Raw genomic sequence first — 19,496 nt, forward strand, 5'->3', positions numbered from 1 at the left:
TCAATATGGGTTAAGAAATCAAGAACGATTGATATGTTAAGAAAACTAAAAACGTAACCAAGTAATGAAAGTTTTTCACTTCCTAATAGTAAGGCAAAAGCTTGACATCCCCCGAATCCGATAGCTTTAAGGAAAAAGGAAACATCGCATCTTCCTTAAATAATAATCCTTTACAAGTATGGAAACATCGTAGATTCATTAGTTAAACGAAATCCTAAACCTCATAGGAAACCTTTTCAGTCCAGGATTTTGGAGTAAAAAAAATTCTTATAAATAAGGCCATGCACTGTCTTTTGCCATACACATTGATTCACTGATCATCTGGCTTTTCTTGCTTAGATTTCTTGCTTTTACATTGATTTACTGATCATCTTGGCTCATCTCTCTTAGATTTCTTGCTTTTACTCAGCTAATTTTTCCTTCTCTTTCGGACATTTGATTGAACACTGATGGCTCTTACGAAGACAATACTAGCTTTCTTGCTGATGGCAACACTTGTTGGCGTGTCTCTTGGTGCTGTTCACAAAGTTGGTGACTCCGCTGGATGGACTACATTGGGCAACATCGATTACAACCAATGGGCTTCTTCCAAGAACTTCCATGTTGGAGACACAATCGTATTCGAGTACAACAACCAGTTTCATAACGTAAAGCAAGTGACCTTCCAAGATTTTCAATCTTGCAACGGAGCCTCCCCCATAGCGACCTTCACCAGTGGCTCTGACTCTATCACCCTCAAAAGGCCAGGCCACTACTATTTCTTGTGCGGTGTTCCGGGACACTGTGAAGCAGGACAGACACTTGACATCATGGTTACTCCAGCTTCTCTGCGCCCAAGTGCAAGTCCATTATCAGCTCCTAATTATAGTTCATCGCCATCGTCATCGGGCTCAGCATCTTTACCGGCACCTTTGCCGAACCCATATCAGAGCAATGCTTCTTCTCTCCAAGTCCTTTCGGTTTGGCCTGCTTTGATCAGCCTTGCAATTTTTGTCATTGGTTTCGCATACTAGGCAGAATTTCAACTAATTTACCTTTTTTTCTCTTTAATTAGGTCTTGTATTAGCTTTCTTTATATTCATCGCACCGACGTGGTAACTCTTAAATCAATTAATTATAAAAAGTGAGCAAAATCAATAATTTCTAATTCTTTTGTTGGCCGAGCACAAGGCGGGAGATACATTTTGTTTCTTCCAGTAAATCTTTTAAATTAAATCAAAGTTAATCGACAATTTCCCGCGAACAAAAGATACAGAATTTTCCTATATTGTATCTATGTTCACTTAAATGCGTGGAAAGTTTATATATGAAGCTGATTAATATATGAGTGGGAAATTTATATATTAAATGTGGGGGTACAGCCAAACATAAAGAGTACTTAATTTGGAAATTTTTATATAGAGAAGAAGAATTTATGTATGAATGAAACTGATTGATTGAAAATATTGATTACCAGGGAGAAGAAAGTTTTGGATGCTCAGTCAATTGGTATATACAATTTCATCCAGTGGATTCTTGGATAAATAAATAAATATTAAAATAAGTATAATTAATCAAATGTGCTCTAATTTTTTATATATTATTTAAAATTTAAATTCACATCCTCTTAATTTACGTAGAACTTAGCATTTCTTTTTGTTAATTAGAAAATTTTGATTCACCTATAAGTTTTTCAGTGAAAAAACCAACGATCTTTGAAGCGCTCCAAATAATAATAATGTTTTAAACGCAAAAGCTAATTGAAAAAAAAAATTAAGAAAAAGGTATAGAAATGAGAAAATTAAAAATTCCCTCTCTAGATTGGCTGATAAACACTTAACCTAAACTGAACGAAACTGCTACACACTTCCTCCTACTTTCAAAACATAACACTCTTCCCCAATGCTAACTTCCCCTACTATAATCCGCTTACTTCTAGGAAGAAGTCTATAATGCCATTAATTCAATTTAAGTAACTTTGAACTTCAAACCGGTGAAGAAATGGAATATTTTCAAGTCAACATTTAAACAAAACTGTACGAGAGAACCCACCCATAAATGGAAACAAAAACCATATTTTGAAAATAAAACCAATTCACTTCATCTATCTTATAAAAAAGAAAAAAAAAATCAACTCATCTATCATCTTGTACGAGGGCTAACGTGAATTAGTTTAACCACGTAACCATCTTTTTTTCTTTAATTTTACAATTCTTTGATTCATTTTTTTCCTTGATTGTTTCTGTAAATCATCATCATATGTATCACTCTATATTGTTGAAGCTTCAACCGGATCTTCTTTATAGCATCTTGTTGATCTTGATTCAGGATCTTGGGCGGTACCAAAAGGTGCTTTGCTTTCTAGCCCTTCAGTTAGTACAATTGGCTTTACTAATCTTCTATTGCTCGACAATGCAGATCTCTTTTCGATGATTTACTAATTGTGTCACCTAATTCTCAAAGAAATAATGGATTATCCATTAGATGAGTCGCATAGAACTCCTTAAACCATTTCTTTCTTTCTTTGGAGTTGGCTCTTTTTTTTTTTTTTTTTTGTGTAGCACAGAATCGTCCAATCAAATAAATAAAAGTTGGCACCATATAAATGATTTGGAATTTTAATTTTAATTTATATTGTAGCGATTGATGTTATGTAAAATTACTCAAATATATTAACATAATTGTTAAGTGTATGTGTTTTTTTTAATATTTGTCTCTTTTGATCCCTATAAGTAATGATTTTAATGATCTTCTTAATATTTTTCTCTTGTTGTCTTTTTTTTGAATGTTAAAATTATAAAAAATAAAGATAGTCAAAGAATCAAGATTCATGAATCAGCTTGCCCATATCATTATTGTTATATTTATTTGTGTTTGTATTTATTATTACCATATGAAAGTTTGTTGCGTGTAGCTCGCTCTATTCTTCTGATTCTTCTCTGTATAAATCAAAGCTGACAGCCAGAAGTGGAAGACCTTTATTCATCTCATTTTCTTTGTTTCCTCCAAAAAACTTGATTTTGGCTCTCTGTTAATTCATTGTTTGGTATTTGGCCCTTGTTTTTGGTCAAATTAAGCGAAAATTTCATCTGAATTCTTTGAGTTTCTGGATTTGGGGACTTGGGTTTGATTATTTTCTTCCGTTTTCATATAAAAATCTCATCTTTCAATTTTAGATACTCGCTATTAGATAAATTTTGAAACTTTATACCTGGGTATCCAACAAAGAGCCAATACGTAGAAAGATACGAGTTCTAATTGAAATTTAGTTCATTTCTTTCAAAATTTTGTTTTGGCCTATTTATATTAAATTGTTTTACTTTAGAGCTCATAAACTTTGTAGATTCATCATTTGGATCCCTATTGAACCAAAATTCTAGTTCTACCACTAGTAAACCCTTAAAAAATAAATAGACATCTAATCTTAATCCCATCATGAATTCGTTGATTTAAAATTTTAATCAATATAATCAATTTAGAAAATTTACTAATATGAAAATAAAAGCAAAATTATAGGTTAGAATACTAAAGAGAAAATCTTCGTCATTGTTAAACTTATCTAAAATTAACTAGTAAAAATTTTAATGATTAAAAATATATTAATATCGAGCATATAATTCATTGGGATATTAATGGGTCTAGCTCAAACTATTTTATAAATTCAAACTCTTCCGAAACTCATCTTGGGGCTAGATCATGTAACGTAAACGTAAACATGTCATGTATTCATTTTATTGCTAAACTGTATTTTTTATTAGCTCATGTTTCAGTGGCGGATTCACAAAAAAAATAATTATTTGAGAATCAAACTCTCAAATTATATTTGATAATTCTCCATGTAATAGGTCCAAAACAACTCAAGTAAATTATATTTAATAATTTAAACATAATTAGGGAGTAGATTATTGGAGAATCCATTGCAAATTGAAAACATACTCTTACTGTGGTTGGTTTTGGGTTTTGTGTGGCATGATCAAAACTGCATTGTAGTCGTTCCTAGTGCTAAATTTATTTAATTTATTTTATATTTTTAGGTTTAATTCTGAGTTTTAGAAAAACAACAAACCATTTTAAAGGGCTTCAAGTAATATCAATCATATTAATTTCTCAATGGAAAAACTAACGGATTTGAAACCAAGATGGGTTAACAAAATAAGAATGATTGATATGTTAAGAAAACTAAAAACGTAACCAAATAATGGAAGTTTTTCACTTCGTAATAGTAAGGCAAAAGCTTGACATCCCACGAATCCGACAGCTTTAAGGAAACAGGAAACTTCGCAGCTTCCTAAATAATAATCCTTTACAAGTATGGAAACACCGTAGCTTCATTAATTACACGAAATCCGAAACCGCATAGGAAGCCTTTTCAGTCCAGGATTTTGGAGTAAAAAAAATTCTTATAAATAAGGCCATACACTGTCTTTTGCCATACATTGATTCACTGATCATCTGGCTCTTCTCTCTTAGTTTTCTTGCTTTTACATTGATTCACAGATCATCTTGCTCTTCTATCTTAGATTTCTTGCTTTTACTCAGCTAATTTTTCCTTCTCTTTCGGACATTTGATTGAACACTGATGGCTCTTACGAAGAAAATACTAGCTTTCTTGCTGATGGCAACGCTTGTTGGCGTGTCTCTTGGTGCTGTTCACAAAGTTGGTGACTCCGCTGGATGGACTACATTGGGCAACATCGATTACAACCAATGGGCTTCTTCCAAGAACTTCCATGTTGGAGACACAATCGTATTCGAGTACAACAACCAGTTTCATAACGTGAAGCAAGTGACCTTCCAAGATTTTCAATCTTGCAACGGAGCCTCCCCGATAGCAATCTTCACCAGTGGCTCTGACTCTATTACTCTCAAAAGGCCAGGCCACTACTATTTCTTGTGCGGCGTTCCGGGACACTGTGAAGCAGGACAGACACTTGACATCATGGTTACTCCAGCGTGTCTGCGCCCAAGTGCAAGTCCATTATCGGCTCCTAATTATAGTTCATCGTCATCGTCATCGGGCTCAGCATCTTCATCGGCAACTTTGCCGAACCCATATCAGAGCAATGCTTTTTCTCTCCAAGCCATTTCAATTTGGCCTGCTTTGATCAGCCTTGGATTGTTTGTCATTGGTTTCGCATTCTAGGCAGAATTTACACTAATTTACCTTTTCATTTTATTAGGTCTTGTATTAGCTTTCTTTCTATCCTTATAATGAGATGGTAACTTTTAAGTTTTAAGTCAATTAATTATAAAAAGTGAGTAAATTTAATAATTTTTAACTCTTTTGTTAGCTTTCCTTCTAAACCTTGCAATTAGCTGCTAGCTTTAAATCAATTATTATGAAACGAGTAAATTTATTATGTAACTTCAATTCTTTTGTTGGCCATTATTATTGGTGTTGTGAAACTGGTGAGCCAAATCAGAAATGAGTGATGCGGCATCATGTGTTTGCGTTTTGAAGCTGAATTCATTTAAGCTAAACGACATGAGATATGGCGTTTTGAGGTGTGGGAACTATGCACATTAGGGCTGTGCATTGGATCGGATTCAAATTTGGCTTCAAATCCGATCGGATATAACTTGTGTCATCCGATCGGATTTGATTCGGATCAGATCAAATCCAGATCGATTCGAATAATCCGATCGGATTCACAACTGCAGTAAACTAGTAGCAGCCAGCAGCCACAAACCAAGTACACAAACACCAACCAAACGCACAAACCAGAGAAACCATAAACCAAACGCATGCCGCCGATGACCAGACCATGACTTGACCCACACGGCGACCCACGCCGCCGACTACACAAACCAAATGAACTCAGTTGCATCTTGATCAACGTAGCCGCCATGACATTTAAGCTCCCCCAAATGCATGACGCCACGAAGACACAACCAGTCAGTCCTAGCCGCATCTTCATCGTCATCGCCGTCCAACTGGCCAATTGCATGCTGCACGCCATCAAAGTTCCAGAAGACTCATGCACACCATTGATTACGATTTTGAGACGAGCAGCTGACATTCCTTTCACGATTTGCCTTAATTGTGTAGTTTATATTACTCAGCCGCATCTTTTTTTGATGTTTTTACACTTTTACTTGCGTTTTGTGTTTTCATTAACTATTGATTTCATGATTTTAAAATTGTCAAAAAGATCCCAAATCCGAATTCAATTCAAATAGATTCAAATCCGAACCAATCTGAAATATTCATCCAATCCAAATCCGATCTGAACTTTTTTGGATCAGGTTTAAAATTCGAATTATTTGAAATTCGATCGGATTCATCTGAATCCGAAATTGCCAGCCGTAATGCACATTCAAATGACTTGAAGTAATGTAGTTTTGTTTAATGAAGAAGGCGATATGCACGTGCTTAATGAAAGCTTAAGAAGACTATTAATAAACTATTAAAGCACGTCTTTCACATGCATTTCTGGGTTTTCATCTAGGACGTTTGTTATAAGTTGTTATCACAACTGGTTGTGGTAGAAAATTTTTAGGTATATTGTGAGCATTGTAGAAAGAGAATGCTAAAGGAAATTGGGGGTTCTTGTTCTATGCAAAAAGCTTTGAAATCTCCATAACTGATCCTTGAGAATCATTAATAAAGCTGCTCAATCTGTTCTTCCCGTGAATATAAGCTAATGTGAATTAGTTGAACCACATAACATCTTTTGTTCTTTGTTTTTAGAATTCTATGATTCATTTTTGTTCTTGATCGTTTCTGTAAATCATCATATTGTGTAATCACTCTATCTTGTTCAAGCTTCAATCAGATCTTCTTTGAGGATCTTGGGCGGTGGTTGAAGGTGCTTTGCTTTCTAGTTCTTCAATTATTACAATTAGCTTCACTGATCTTCTATTGCTCGGCAATACAGATCTCATTTTGGTAATTTACTAATTATATCACCTAATGCTCAAGGAATAATGAATTATCCATTTGATGAGCCACATAGAACACACTTAAGAATTTTTTTCTTTTTTTGGAGTTGCCCTTTTTTCTTTTTTATTGTCCAGAACAAAATCTTCCAATCAAATAAATAAAAATTGTCACTATATAAATGAATTGGAATTTTAATTATAAATTTATATTATAATGACTAATTTTGTGTAAAATTACTCAAACAAAGTTGAAATACAAACTTTGTATTGTCAATTTACATTACTATTAACGTGTGCGTGTTTTTCTTAATATTTTTCTCTTTAGATCTCTATAAGCGATTATTTTAATTTTAAATTTATATCCATTATCAGTTCCTACCTTTTTTTTTTTGGTTTGGGGGGGGGGGAAGGGGGGGAGAAGCAGCTACTTAATTATATAATAATGATTAGATATTAATATGTTGAAAGATATTAGTTTTAATTAAAATTTAGTTCATTTCTTTCAAAAATTTGTTTTGTCCTATTTATATTAAATATTTTTACTTTAGGCCAACATAAACTTTGTAGATTCATCATGTGGGTCCCTATTGAACCAAAATTCTAGTTCTACCGCTAGTAAACCCATGTAAAATAAACAGACATCCAATCTTAATCCCATCATGAATTCGTTGATTTAAAATTTTAATCAATATAATTAATTTAAAAAAATTTACTAATTTGAAAATAAAAGCAAAATTATAGATTATAATACTAAAGAGGAAAATCATCATTATTATTAAACTGATCTAAAAACAAATAGTAAAAATTTTAATCATTAAAACTATATTAATATTGAGCCTATAATTTGGATATTAATGGGTCTAGGTCAAACTATTTAATAAATCTGAACTCTTGTGAGACCCATCTTGAGCCTGATCAGTAAACATAAACGTGACACATATTCATTTTATAACTAAACCATCCTACTTATTAGTGCATGATTAAGCCATGGATTCACAAAAAACAATTATTTGAGAATCTATCCTGAAAATATATTTGATAATTGTATGTGTAATAGGTCCAAAACAACTCAAGTAAATTATATTTGTTAATTTAAACATAATTAGGGAGCAGATTATTAGAGAATCCATTGCAATTCCAAACATATTCTTACTATGGTTCGTTTTGGGTTTTGTGCATCATGATCAAAATTGCGGTGTAGTCATTCTAGTGCTGAATTCATTCAATTTATTTCATACTTTTAGGTTTAATTTTGAGTTTTAGAAAAACAGTTAACCATTTTCAAGGGCTTCAATTAATATCAACGGATTTGAAAACTAATATGGGTTAACAAAACAAGAATGATTGATATGTTAAGAAACTAAAAACGTAACCAAGTAATGAAAGTTTTTCACTTCCTAATAGTAAGGCAAAAGCTTGACATCCTACGAATCCGACAGCTTTAAGGAAAAAAAGAAACATCGCAGCTTCCTAAATAATAATCCTTTACAAGTATGGAAACATCGTAGCTTCATTAATTAAACGAAATCCGAAACCTCATAGGAAGCCTTTTCAGTCCAGGATTTTGGGGTAAAAAAAATTCTTATAAATAAGGCCATACACTGTGTCTTTTGCCATACGTTGATTCACTGATCATCTGGCTCTTCTCTCTTAGTTTTCTTGCTTTTACATTGATTCACAGATCATCTTGCTCTTCTCTCTTGGATTTCTTGCTTTTACTCAGCTAATTTTTCCTTCTCTTTCGGACATTTGATTGAACACTGATGGCTCTTACGAAGAAAATACTAGCTTTCTTGCTGATGGCAACACTTGTTGGCGTGTCTCTTGGTGCTGTTCACAAAGTTGGTGACTCCGCTGGATGGACTACATTGGGCAACATCGATTACAACCAATGGGCTTCTTCCAAGAACTTCCATGTTGGAGACACAATCGTATTCGAGTACAACAACCAGTTTCATAACGTGAAGCAAGTGACCTTCCAAGATTTTCAATCTTGCAACGGAGCCTCCCCGATAGCAACCTTCACCAGTGGCTCTGACTCTATTACTCTCAAAAGGCCAGGCCACTACTATTTCTTGTGCGGCGTTCTGGGACACTGTGAAGCAGGACAGACACTTGACATCATGGTTACTCCAGCGTGTCTGCGCCCAAGTGCAAGTCCATTATCGGCTCCTAATTATAGTTCATCGCCATCGTCATCAGGCTCAGCATATTCACCAGCACCTTTGTCACCGGCACCTTTGCCGAATCCATATCAGGGCAGTGCTTCTTCTCTCCAAGCCCTTTCGGTTTGGCCTGTTTTATTTTTATTTTTATTTTTTTTATAAGATTTTTAGTGTAAAGCCGTGGTTTTTGAAATCTTTATTTATGCCCAATAAACGAGACCTGTGACAACATTTAAAGAATAACTAGCAACCGTGTATTTTACAAAATTTGCTAACAAGCAAGCTCCTTATTCATTCTATATCTAGGGAAGCCTAACAGCATCAAAAAGATTTCCAACTTCTTGGATAACACAACAGCAATGCTCTTCAAAATCACACAATCTGTTGTGAGATCAACATGTAATGGTTCTTGTCTCCCTTTATACAAATGAAACTGTTTATTCATCAACACAGTGCTGAGTGCAGACAATAATCCCAGAGCCTTGCTACAAAATATTTACCACTGATTTGGAAAGGACTTTCTGTAAATTTCATCCTCGCCCATTCTCAGCTGTCTTATTATTGCATCCCTTGCTCAGGTATTCAGAAGTCTCTGAGTTAACCTATCTCTTGTAGTTACTTTCTTTCGCAGCATGGATGCTAGAGTTTGCTTCTTGTTTCTTGTTGACGATCTCCTCCCATTTGTATCTTCTGCCTCGTCTCCAGCAGCTGCAGATCTTGAAGTTGAAGCCAACGCAGCATCCCGTAAAACTGCTTCATTGTGTTCCCGTACTTTTGCAAGTTTTGCTCGATTCAGCAACTGTTTATCAATTTTCCTCTTCCTTGCTTCCTCTTTATCTCTCTCCCTTACATTCTTTATAGCTTGTTTTGCTAATTGCTCACCTAAATCAGACCCCAAATCTGTTAAGTCTCATCCCTTAAAGAGCTCTTTTCTATCGATGATGTGCTCTGATTGATAGGATTTCCTTCATCATCTCAGGGAATTATGGGTTCATGAAATGGGCAGACTTCTAAATCCCTTCTCTGACAAAGGCCTCATTTCTTCAAAGGAGCACACCATGGTTGGATTTCTACTTGCTCTTCTTTGTAAAGAGTTGCCCTAAGGTTCAATTTGTTGGAGAAAAATCAGTTTTTGAATTTTTATAAAAACTTTTAGAATCGTTCTCATACAATATATAAGAATTTGTAATTTAGAAATCGTACCTTGAAAATCTAAGAAGATGAACAATCTTTGCTTTTTCCGCTGAAGTGATTTAGGCTCCCAGATCACGATTCATCACCACCACTCCTGTTAGATCACAATCCGTCACCAAATAATCTTACAGGCTATGACTCAAGTTTTATCTGCACTTGACGTGTGGCCGCCTTTATCACCACTAAAACAACTAGCACGAGAAAATTTTTCTCTCAAAATTAGAGAGAAAAATCTTTTTATTTGATGTGTATATTGCGGCTCTCCTCTATTTTCTTCAGAGAAAATAAGTTTTTTTATATCTCTTTTTAATGAAAACCTTAGCCTCCAAATAATAAAAATCAAAAGTCGCGTTACTTGCTTTTTCTATAGGGGGGCCCACCTTGTAAAATAACATAAGACCCCTTACACACAAGCATATTAAATAGAGTTTCCCACTAAATGATATATTTAGGCTTTTGACTCAAATAGCTGGTTATCTTGCTTATTAATCCAGTAGTGGTGCAGTCAATTAAATGAGCTAACCCGAGAATTATTTGGGAACATACAATAGTGGCTATAATAATTAGGCTTGTAATTAAACTAGCCCAATTATTTAATTCCAAATCTACTCCACTAAAAGATTGGAACTGACTTCCATAATTGTATGCTCGAATAATAATTTGTCCCAAGCAACATTAATTTCTTTACTACATAATCCTTTGTACCACATCGTTAATTAAAGAGATATCTCAATTGTCCAATTGATTTAATTACATCTTATTCCTAGATACTTACTGGTTTTCTCTAATGATCATTTTCAACATACTAAATATGTTGACTCATTCTGACAAGAGAATTCTATGATCAAGTGCCGAAAACCCATCAAGAGATGTGTTGTACAAATTCTGTATTGTTAATCTATAACTCCAATATTCATAATTGCTCCCACCAAGATACCATGTAATATTGACTACAAGTGTGTGTCGTGCTCATTGGTAACTCAAATGGAATAACAATTAAAATAATAAAATTATAACTAACTCAAAATTAAGATTACAGTAAAATCAATGCCTATGAGATTTAATAAGTCTGACAGTCATTTCAAGGTTAATTAAATCTCATATGTGATCTAGTTCAATGTAGTCAAACTACATTAGTAAATTCATACATAATTAAGACAAATCATTCAATGAATTTACTACAGTCTAAACATAAATAGAGCGTCCAACTCTATTTATCAACTGCAAACTTAATTTATTTAATCATAAGATAACTTGTATTTATGTCTTTTGTGAATCTATATAATGATCACATAAATACATATAATATGATTAAACTGACCTTATTCAATATATTTATGTAATTGAAAAATATCTCAAATATTTTATTAATTAGAAAATAAATTAATATGCTTTAAAAGAGCACATAATCCCAACACAATTCTGTTATCTTCTCCGCTGGAATAACTGCCTCATAGTCTACCCTACCCCAGTGATTGTCGAACTCCATGCTCCTTTGATTAACCAAAACATCCATTTTCAAATTATGTGAGAAAGAACCACATTCAATCACTGGAGCTTCTGCTAGAAGCTTACTTCTGAGCAATATTGAATCAATTTTACCACCTTCATTATCCAGAGACTCAATCCCATAAGACTTCTTATTGCGGCCTTTGGAAGCCTTATCTATGACCTCACTGGAGGCCAATACCATGGACAAATTACTATTGTGCTTACAAGATGCATTCAAACTCCCACTCTCACTAGACCCAATCTTACCCTCTTCCCAAAAATCTTCCTCTAATTCATCTTCTATGAGAGGTTTCACATTGTTTATAAGAACACAGCCAGAGTCTTCACATTTCTTCTTCACCAATTGGAGGCGATTTTGAATATCAATGAACTCCTTCAACATTTTATCTCTAGACCTATTGTCTGACACTTCCACCCTAATAAGAACAAAAATCCATTCTTGGACCAAAACCAAATGCTTTGTTACTAGAAGTTGTACAACTCCCTCAGTGCATCAAAAACTACTTTATTATGTTCATCCTCGTGAATCTTTTCCCCTTCTTTCAATGAATCAAGGCGAACCTGCCTCAATTCAGAAGAACGGAACTCCTCAAACTCTTCATCATCCAAGGGATCAAGCAGCATAATTTCTTCCTTGGCACAAATGATGTCTAAACGCTCTCCAATCTCATCTATTGTCGACTTTATTTCTTCCTTATCGAAGAAAGATTCTGCCTCAGCATTTAAAACTTGCTTCGTAAAATCTCTTTCGTCTTCATCTCTCTTTCCCGTCTCTCCTGCTGAATCCGAGCTGCATTTGCTTGTAAATTAGGAAACTGGAGCCTGAGAGTATTTTTAAGGTAGTCAAAGCCTAATCTAATTTGTCTGTAGTGAACCCCAAAAGAAGCATTCCATTTCTCCAATAATTCAAAAGCCTTTAATCGTAAAATAGATGCAACAGATACTTAAACTTCTTCTGAATCCGATACTTAAACTCAGTAACTGATCCATTTTCTCAACAAGAATGGTCACGTTTCATAAGGTCCATGAGGGTTTGAGCGGCGAGTCGGAGCTCCGAATCCGAATATCGAACCACCGATTTAATGGCCTTGAGAAGACGTGGGTCCACCTCTCGTTCCGTGTCGCCTTGTCTGTCAAGGCCCTCACCTTCCCTCCCTCCTCTTCCATTTTCGCTTGCAAATCAGTCCAACACGAACACGATATATTAATTTTAATTTCAAAATCCAAATCCCTGAGATTAGGTCAATGCGCGCTACCGCTGAGTCACGGTGACGGTGTCGATTTGGAATTTTCTTCTTCAAGTTCTAGCCTCCCCATACCATCAATTTACGTAAGAGCCACGATTGAACACGACGTCAAGAGAATATTCAGCCTAAAAGTATCTTACCCCCTTGTCGATTGATACAACCGTACAAACACCGTTCCCTCTATTTCATTATCACCGCTTGAATATTTATTTGAATGGGCTTCCGCTTCCGCCGGTTTGGCCTGCTCTGCAATTCGCAACAGCCTAATCTAATTTTTGTCATTGGTTTCGCATACTAGGCAGAATTTACACTAAGTTACCTTTTTCTTGTATTAGCTTTCTTTATATTCATCGCAACGAGATGGTAAACTCTTAAATCAATTACTTATAAAAAGTGAACAAAAATTTCTAATTCTTCTGTTGGCCAAGCATGGAGGAAGATAGGCTTTGTTTCTTCCTCTAAATCTTTGAATTATATCAAAGTTAATAGACAAATTCCCCGCAGACAGAAGATACATAATTCTCGTAGCTATATTATATCTTTGTTCTATTAAGTGCGCGGAAAGTTTACATATAAATAAAACTGATTAACATATGCGTGAAAAGTTTATATGTTAAATGTGGGGTACAATAAGACATATGGTGCGTTTGAAATTGAGATTGGGCAGCTGTAACTTAAATATTACAGCACTAAAGTATTTGGTAAACATTAGTTATTGTAATTTGTAAGGTAGTTGATATGATTTTTAATTGTATAATTAAAAATCTACTATATTTTTAATAATTTTGTCAAAATTATTATTTAAAATTTATATTTACTACATATTATTAACTTTTATTTGATAGTTACAGTTTTTTTTCTACAACCGTTGTAGTTTAAAAGATAGAGTACCTCAATTCCGAATGGGACCATAAGGACATATAAAGTACTTAGAGAAGAAGAATTTATATATTAATTAAACTGATTAATTGAAAACGTTGATTACCATCGAGAAGAAAGTTTTGGATGCTCTTTCAATTAATATATCCACTTTTGAATAAATATCCTCTTCTAATCTGTACTCTCATGAACTTTCATTTATTGGATTCTTGAATAAATAAATAAATAATAAAATAAGTATAATTAATCAAATGAGCTCTAGTTTTTGATATATTATTTAAATTTTAAATTCACATCCTCATAATTTATCTCATAATTTATGTAGAATTTAGCACTTCTTTTTATTAATTAGAAATATTTGATTCACCTATAAATTTTTCAATGAAAAAACCGCCAATCTTTAAAGTGCTCCAAATAATAATGATGTTTTTAAACCCAAAAAGCTAATTGAGAAAAAGAAAAAAAAAATCTAAGAAAGAAGTATAGAATTGGAAAATTACAAACTCCCTCTCTAAATTTGTTGAGAAACACTTATCTAAACTCAGTGAAACTGCTACACTTCCCCCTTTTGCTTTCAAAACATGACACTTTCCCCCAATGCTAACTTCCCTCACTATAATCCGTTTACTTCTAGGAAGTAGGAAGAAGTCTATAATGCCATTGATTCAATTCAAGTAACTTTGAATTTCAAAAAGGTGAAGAAATGGAATGTTTCCAAGCCAACACTTGAACAAAGCTGTATGGGAGAACCCACCCATAAATGGAAATAAAAATCATATTTTGAAAATAAACCAATTCAATTCAACCGTCTTATTAAAAAATAAATAAAATCAATTCATCTATCATCTTTTACGAGGGCTCCGTTTCCTATACATTCTTCATCTTCTCATCTTTCGCTCGTTTGCTTCCACTCAACAATCTCAACTCTTCAGGTCCTCTATTTATAGGTCCAATTCATCCAAACTTCATTGCTTCCCATCTCCAATTAGTTGACCAATGTGTCATTGACCATTCTAGTACTTTCTGACAATCTATAAATAAACTTTCAACAGTCTACACAATTCATAACTCCCGGGTAGTTTTTGTCGATGAATAGGATTGCTTTGCATTTGTTTATAGATACATGCGGATCAACATTTTTTATTTAACTGATCGGGATACAGCAACATCATTGCATAGTGAGGGAAAACAAAAGGCCCGGTTTGTTTTTAAGTGGTATGGTCATTTTTCTTTTTTGTTGAATTGGTTCAAAAGGAGAACCATCGTGACATTAACTTTATCATCTTGCTACATCTGAGTCTACAACAGAAATGGAGATGTTTATTTCTATTACGTGGTCTAGTTGGTTTTCCAGAAATACCTTCATCCACAATCAAACCAGAGAGGGTCCTCAACAGGTTATGGTGAGAGCTAAAGGTATTATTGAAAATTATCACTCAGTCCAATCCTCTCCTACTTTAACAGAATCCCCTCATTCCTGTTCTCTTTAACCACTGTGGACTCTCCCACCAGCTTCGTGGTTTAAGTTGAACACAGCTGCAGCTTTAAGTCCTTGTAAAACTCATGCTGATTTGGGTGCTATATGTTGCCAGATATTGTGATGGGAAAGTTATGGCTACAGCAATAAACATTGTTCATTTTTATGGAGACATTGAGTAGGCAACGGCAGCAGCAAATCTTTTTGGCTTAGAAATGGCAGTGGATTCTTGTCTAACCCCTCTTCTCATTGAATCTGATGCAAAAAAATGTTTTAGATTTGGTAAATAGAAATATCAAATAGTAGAGGGGACGTAGGTTGGCTCATTTCAGACATTCACAGGCTTTTAGATTCGGGAAAATTTATTATTTCTCATGTCAACAGATCGTGAAACTTAGCTGCTGATAAGCTTGCTAAACTAAACTAGCTAGCCTTGGCTTTCCGGGAAACAAGGATTTGTTTGGAGGATCTTCCTTCTGACATTATCTTAATTGGCTTTAATTTTTTTCATGAAATTCTAGTTTCAATATATATACATATAAATAAAATTTACTTTCTTGTGTGTTTACTATATTACCCCTTTTATCTTTAACGGAATTGTAACAGAACTTCCAGGGGAGAAAGTATTATGTTTTGAAATAAGAGGGGGTAGTGATTTCCGGCCAAATTAGATGGGAGAATATGTGATTTTTCCGAATATAAAAATTTATAATTGCGGGTGCTAGTTAGTTTACTTAAACTCAAAATCTCTTGGGGATGTTATAAGGTGCGAACCTTGGAAGGGAGAGAATTAAGCCATCATCGGATTATAGTTTAAAACAGAGCAATGCTATCTAGTGCATCACATTTCCCAACTAGCATCCTAACTATGAAATCAAAAGTTATGAAATATTTATTATTAGATTATGAAAATTAAAAAAAAAAATTGTCTTAACCATGAGGTATCCTGGGGAGGGCCTCAATTGTGGGAGACACCTTTAAACCCATACCACAACCTAAACTATAAGTTCCCGCTCGAACTGGGAGGCACATATTCTCCCAACACTGTAGCTTCACCAACAAAGTGTTGGCTCCACTAGTAATTATTACTAATGAAAAATAAAAATTAAAAATTTTATAAGACATGAAATTGTTGCCCAATAAATGAATGTCACTTTAACACTTGACATGGGTTACATGAAAGTGTAGCTACAGCGTGGCGGGCCCAAGCCCACAATGCTATTGTTTTTCTTTTGAATCTCAGCAACTATCCGCTTTTATTTTGAATTGTAAAAGATTATCTTCACTAAGTTATTATCTATGATTAGGAGGAATTTAAGTCTCTATAATATTGAGTATACTCATGATCTGAACAATGTATTGGCTGTTATAGCGTTAAAAGCATGACGGTTCACCTCAAAATTTTTATTTATATTTTATTTTGGACTCTATATCTTTACCATTTGAACTTTTGCCCTTACAACAATAAAATTTTAATGTTGACTTAAATCTTAGTATTTTCTTGACTCAGTCTCTCAAAATTTACTACTTTAGGTCTTCGGTTACATTCAAGAACACTTCATTGAGAATTCAATTATAGCTTAGTTTCTTTGGGGAGTAATCGTTTTCTTGGATCATATTTCAATTCCACCAATTAAATTTCGATTATAAGCTTAATTATATCAAATGTATATATGTAAAAGACACTCTCACTAAGTTCTTGGTATAAGAGAAAACAAACGAACAGAGAAAGAAATCAAAGAAAACAGAGTATAAGGATCTAGAGGACTCAAAAAATACGTGATAAATAATGTCAACGAGATTTTGATAATGTTTATAGTTAATTATTTTGAGTAGGAAAAATAGATTTCCTTTATATTTATAATGTGAACAATCTTTTTATTTGGATGGATCAGAATAGTTTGGTGCACTTAAGAAGATTTTTTTTTTAATTTTTTCACTTATTTAATCATTATGTAAATCCTCTTGAAGTGTCGTATGATTTACTAATGAGAAACCAAAACTTACAATTACTTATGCGTATAATTTTTAAAATAGATATATCATATATGCATGAGTTCTATCTTGTGTAATGGCTTCTCAAGATCCTAGAACTTGAACTTAAAATGGACTTGAGAAACTTTGAAGATGTCAATTTGTAGCCTCAGCCTAGTCTTTCAATAAGCTAGACATCAGTTTAATTTGTTGTGAACAGGATGAGGATAGAGTAAAATTAAACCTGGATGCAGAGCATGGTTGTCGATAAAAGGGGCCGATTTAATCATTAAACTAAATGATCTCCGAAAATATAAACTAGAAGAGCCGCCAATTTCTAATTCTAAACTGTGCGTGTATTAACATATAAATTAGAGAAGATCACTGGATTTTCCGATAAAATATAATAAGTTATAACAGCTAATTGCAGGCCGCTGTCTCTGGCTTTCCGCTGCCTATTTGCTTTAATTGTTTTTGTACCATAGCTTTTATTTTCTTTATTGGCAGAGGGTATGATGGCACAGGGACAACACCAAGCAAGCATGTCTCGTTGGCATCATTTTCCATCTTTTGTAGAACCAATAAAGCAAAGAAATTAAAAGTAGAAAATTGTAAGATTTTCAACAGAACTGCAGCCACTGTTTTCAAAAGCTACAAGACGAGAAAAAAAAAAACAAAAATTGAATTGAAAAAAAAAAAAAAAAAGCACTCTCATCTCATGCTTTGTCGTTCAGTCATACGGAAAGAAGAAAAAGAGAGAGATGGAGAGAGAAAGAGAGAGGGAGGGAGGGAGAGACAAAAACAAGAATCTGTCTGAGAATCAATAAACAAAGGAAAAGGTTAAAAATAAAGTTAAGTAACAAAATCAAGAAAAAAAAAAAAGAGCAGAATGGAATGGTGGGGAATCTTTATTCGACTTTCACTGTATAAATGATCCCACATCGCCACCTCTCTCTCCCCTTTTCATGCTCTCTTTCTCTTCTTTTTTTTCACCCTTTTTCAGTATTTCTCCCTCTCTCTCACAGCAGTCACGAACAAAGGTAGATTTTCTGTTCTTCTGTTGTGCTGGCATGAGCTTATTATGAGCATTAATTTCTCCATGGGTATTTCACGTGAGGATGGTTTTGTAAGTACATTCTTTGTTCACCTGCAATCTGCATGCTCCCTCTCAAATTGAGTACGTTTTTTCACTTATTTTATTTATTTATTTGGGTTTATTGTGATTTTAATTATAGGATAAGAAAGAAAAGCAAGTTATATTGATCGATGAGAGGCAGAGCAGGGGTGTTAACGTTATGGAACATGAATTATTGGAGCTGGAATTCTGGCCAGTTGAGCACCCATTGGAGCCGCAAGACGAAGATCGCCCTGTCAAATGTCCTATGCCCTCTGCCTCTTCTGTTATTAATAATGTAAAGCTTCTTCAATATTCTCTTTTACAAAATTCACGGCAAAACCACCAAAGAAAGGAGTAAAAAATTGTCTTGGGTTTCTGCAAGCATTATTACTCTGTTCATTTTGTGTTTCTCCTTCCCTTCTTGGCATGCATGCATGAGTCGAATAGCTGTAGTAGATATTTCCCAATTAAGATGTATGATTTGGGAAAATTTCAGTTGGTTTTTCTTTCCTTAGATTAAATTTAGTACATGTTAACATACACTATTATCATCAACATTTTCTTGCATGTAATTTCTTCTTACATAATTTCTGGTGCAAACATTTCTCTTTGATAAAAAAAAGGATTCAAGAATGGAAGATCAGGAGAGAATAGCTGACAGCTTTCGGAAGAGAACAGAGGTACCCCCAGATTTCAGCAACAGAGAAGGAATCGATGTGAATATCGAGCCTCCGATTCGAGCAGTGCGTAAGAGGCATCATCACAGTCTCACCAGTGATGATCATAATGCGCAGTCTCTCATGAGAAAGCCTCCTCATCCTCCACTTCAAAGCCAGAAAATCACCGTCCTCGAAATGCTTCAGGATTTTGATAAGTTCGAGTCCTGATATATTTATATACAAATATATAATATACTTGTAATAAAAGCATCCATTCCCATTTTACAGCTTCTGTTGGACATTCTTTAGAAATTGCTGTACTACTAGCATTTTGGAATTCTTGTTCTGTATTATATCGTCCAATCTTAGTTGTAGCCTCAATTATATATATGTATGTGCAAGCTCAAAAGC

General features: G+C 34.1%; 3 protein-coding genes and 1 pseudogene across 3 annotated transcripts; 3 read left to right on the top strand and 1 right to left on the bottom strand.

Moving 5' to 3' along the window:
- The first annotated feature begins 404 nt into the window (after positions 1-404).
- Positions 405-1,013, top strand: LOC18052848 (mavicyanin). The gene has a single exon (XM_006448009.2). The coding sequence runs from the start codon at positions 450-452 to the stop codon at positions 1,011-1,013; it is 564 nt and encodes a 187-aa protein (XP_006448072.1). The 5' UTR covers positions 405-449.
- A 3,500-nt stretch (positions 1,014-4,513) lies between these two features.
- On the top strand, positions 4,514-9,416 carry LOC18052850. Its single transcript, XM_006448011.2, has 3 exons — positions 4,514-5,097; positions 8,621-9,149; positions 9,333-9,416. Exons 1-3 carry the CDS (start codon positions 4,559-4,561, stop codon positions 9,414-9,416), a joined length of 1,152 nt encoding a protein of 383 aa, XP_006448074.2. The 5' UTR covers positions 4,514-4,558.
- A 106-nt stretch (positions 9,417-9,522) lies between these two features.
- LOC112101134 lies at positions 9,523-12,899 on the bottom strand (annotated as a pseudogene).
- Positions 12,900-18,309: 5,410 nt separating this feature from the next.
- Positions 18,310-19,313, top strand: LOC18052851. The gene is made up of 3 exons (XM_024191511.1): positions 18,310-18,435; positions 18,545-18,721; positions 19,050-19,313. Exons 1-3 carry the CDS (start codon positions 18,391-18,393, stop codon positions 19,311-19,313), a joined length of 486 nt encoding a protein of 161 aa, XP_024047279.1. The 5' UTR covers positions 18,310-18,390.
- Positions 19,314-19,496: the final 183 nt, after the last annotated feature.

The sequence above is a fragment of the Citrus clementina genome, unplaced genomic scaffold (genome assembly GCF_000493195.1).
Source record: "Citrus clementina cultivar Clemenules unplaced genomic scaffold, Citrus_clementina_v1.0 scaffold_2, whole genome shotgun sequence".
NCBI classification, from domain to species: Eukaryota; Viridiplantae; Streptophyta; class Magnoliopsida; order Sapindales; family Rutaceae; genus Citrus; species Citrus x clementina.

What these genes read in the sequence shown, in the direction of transcription:
- LOC18052850 (XM_006448011.2), top strand. Translation starts at nt 4,559, where the DNA reads ATGGCTCTTACGAAGAAAATACTAGCTTTCTTGCTGATGGCAACGCTT. An exon ending in GCTTTGATCAGCCTTGGATT is followed by an intron (nt 5,098 to 8,620) that starts GTTTGTCATTGG and finishes ATTTGATTGAAC; the next exon opens with ACTGATGGCTCTTACGAAGA. An exon ending in CTTCTCTCCAAGCCCTTTCG is followed by an intron (nt 9,150 to 9,332) that starts GTTTGGCCTGTT and finishes TTCTATATCTAG; the next exon opens with GGAAGCCTAACAGCATCAAA.
- LOC18052848 (XM_006448009.2), top strand. Translation starts at nt 450, where the DNA reads ATGGCTCTTACGAAGACAATACTAGCTTTCTTGCTGATGGCAACACTT.
- LOC18052851 (XM_024191511.1), top strand. Translation starts at nt 18,391, where the DNA reads ATGAGCATTAATTTCTCCATGGGTATTTCACGTGAGGATGGTTTT. An exon ending in TTTCACGTGAGGATGGTTTT is followed by an intron (nt 18,436 to 18,544) that starts GTAAGTACATTC and finishes TTTTAATTATAG; the next exon opens with GATAAGAAAGAAAAGCAAGT. An exon ending in CCTCTTCTGTTATTAATAAT is followed by an intron (nt 18,722 to 19,049) that starts GTAAAGCTTCTT and finishes GATAAAAAAAAG; the next exon opens with GATTCAAGAATGGAAGATCA.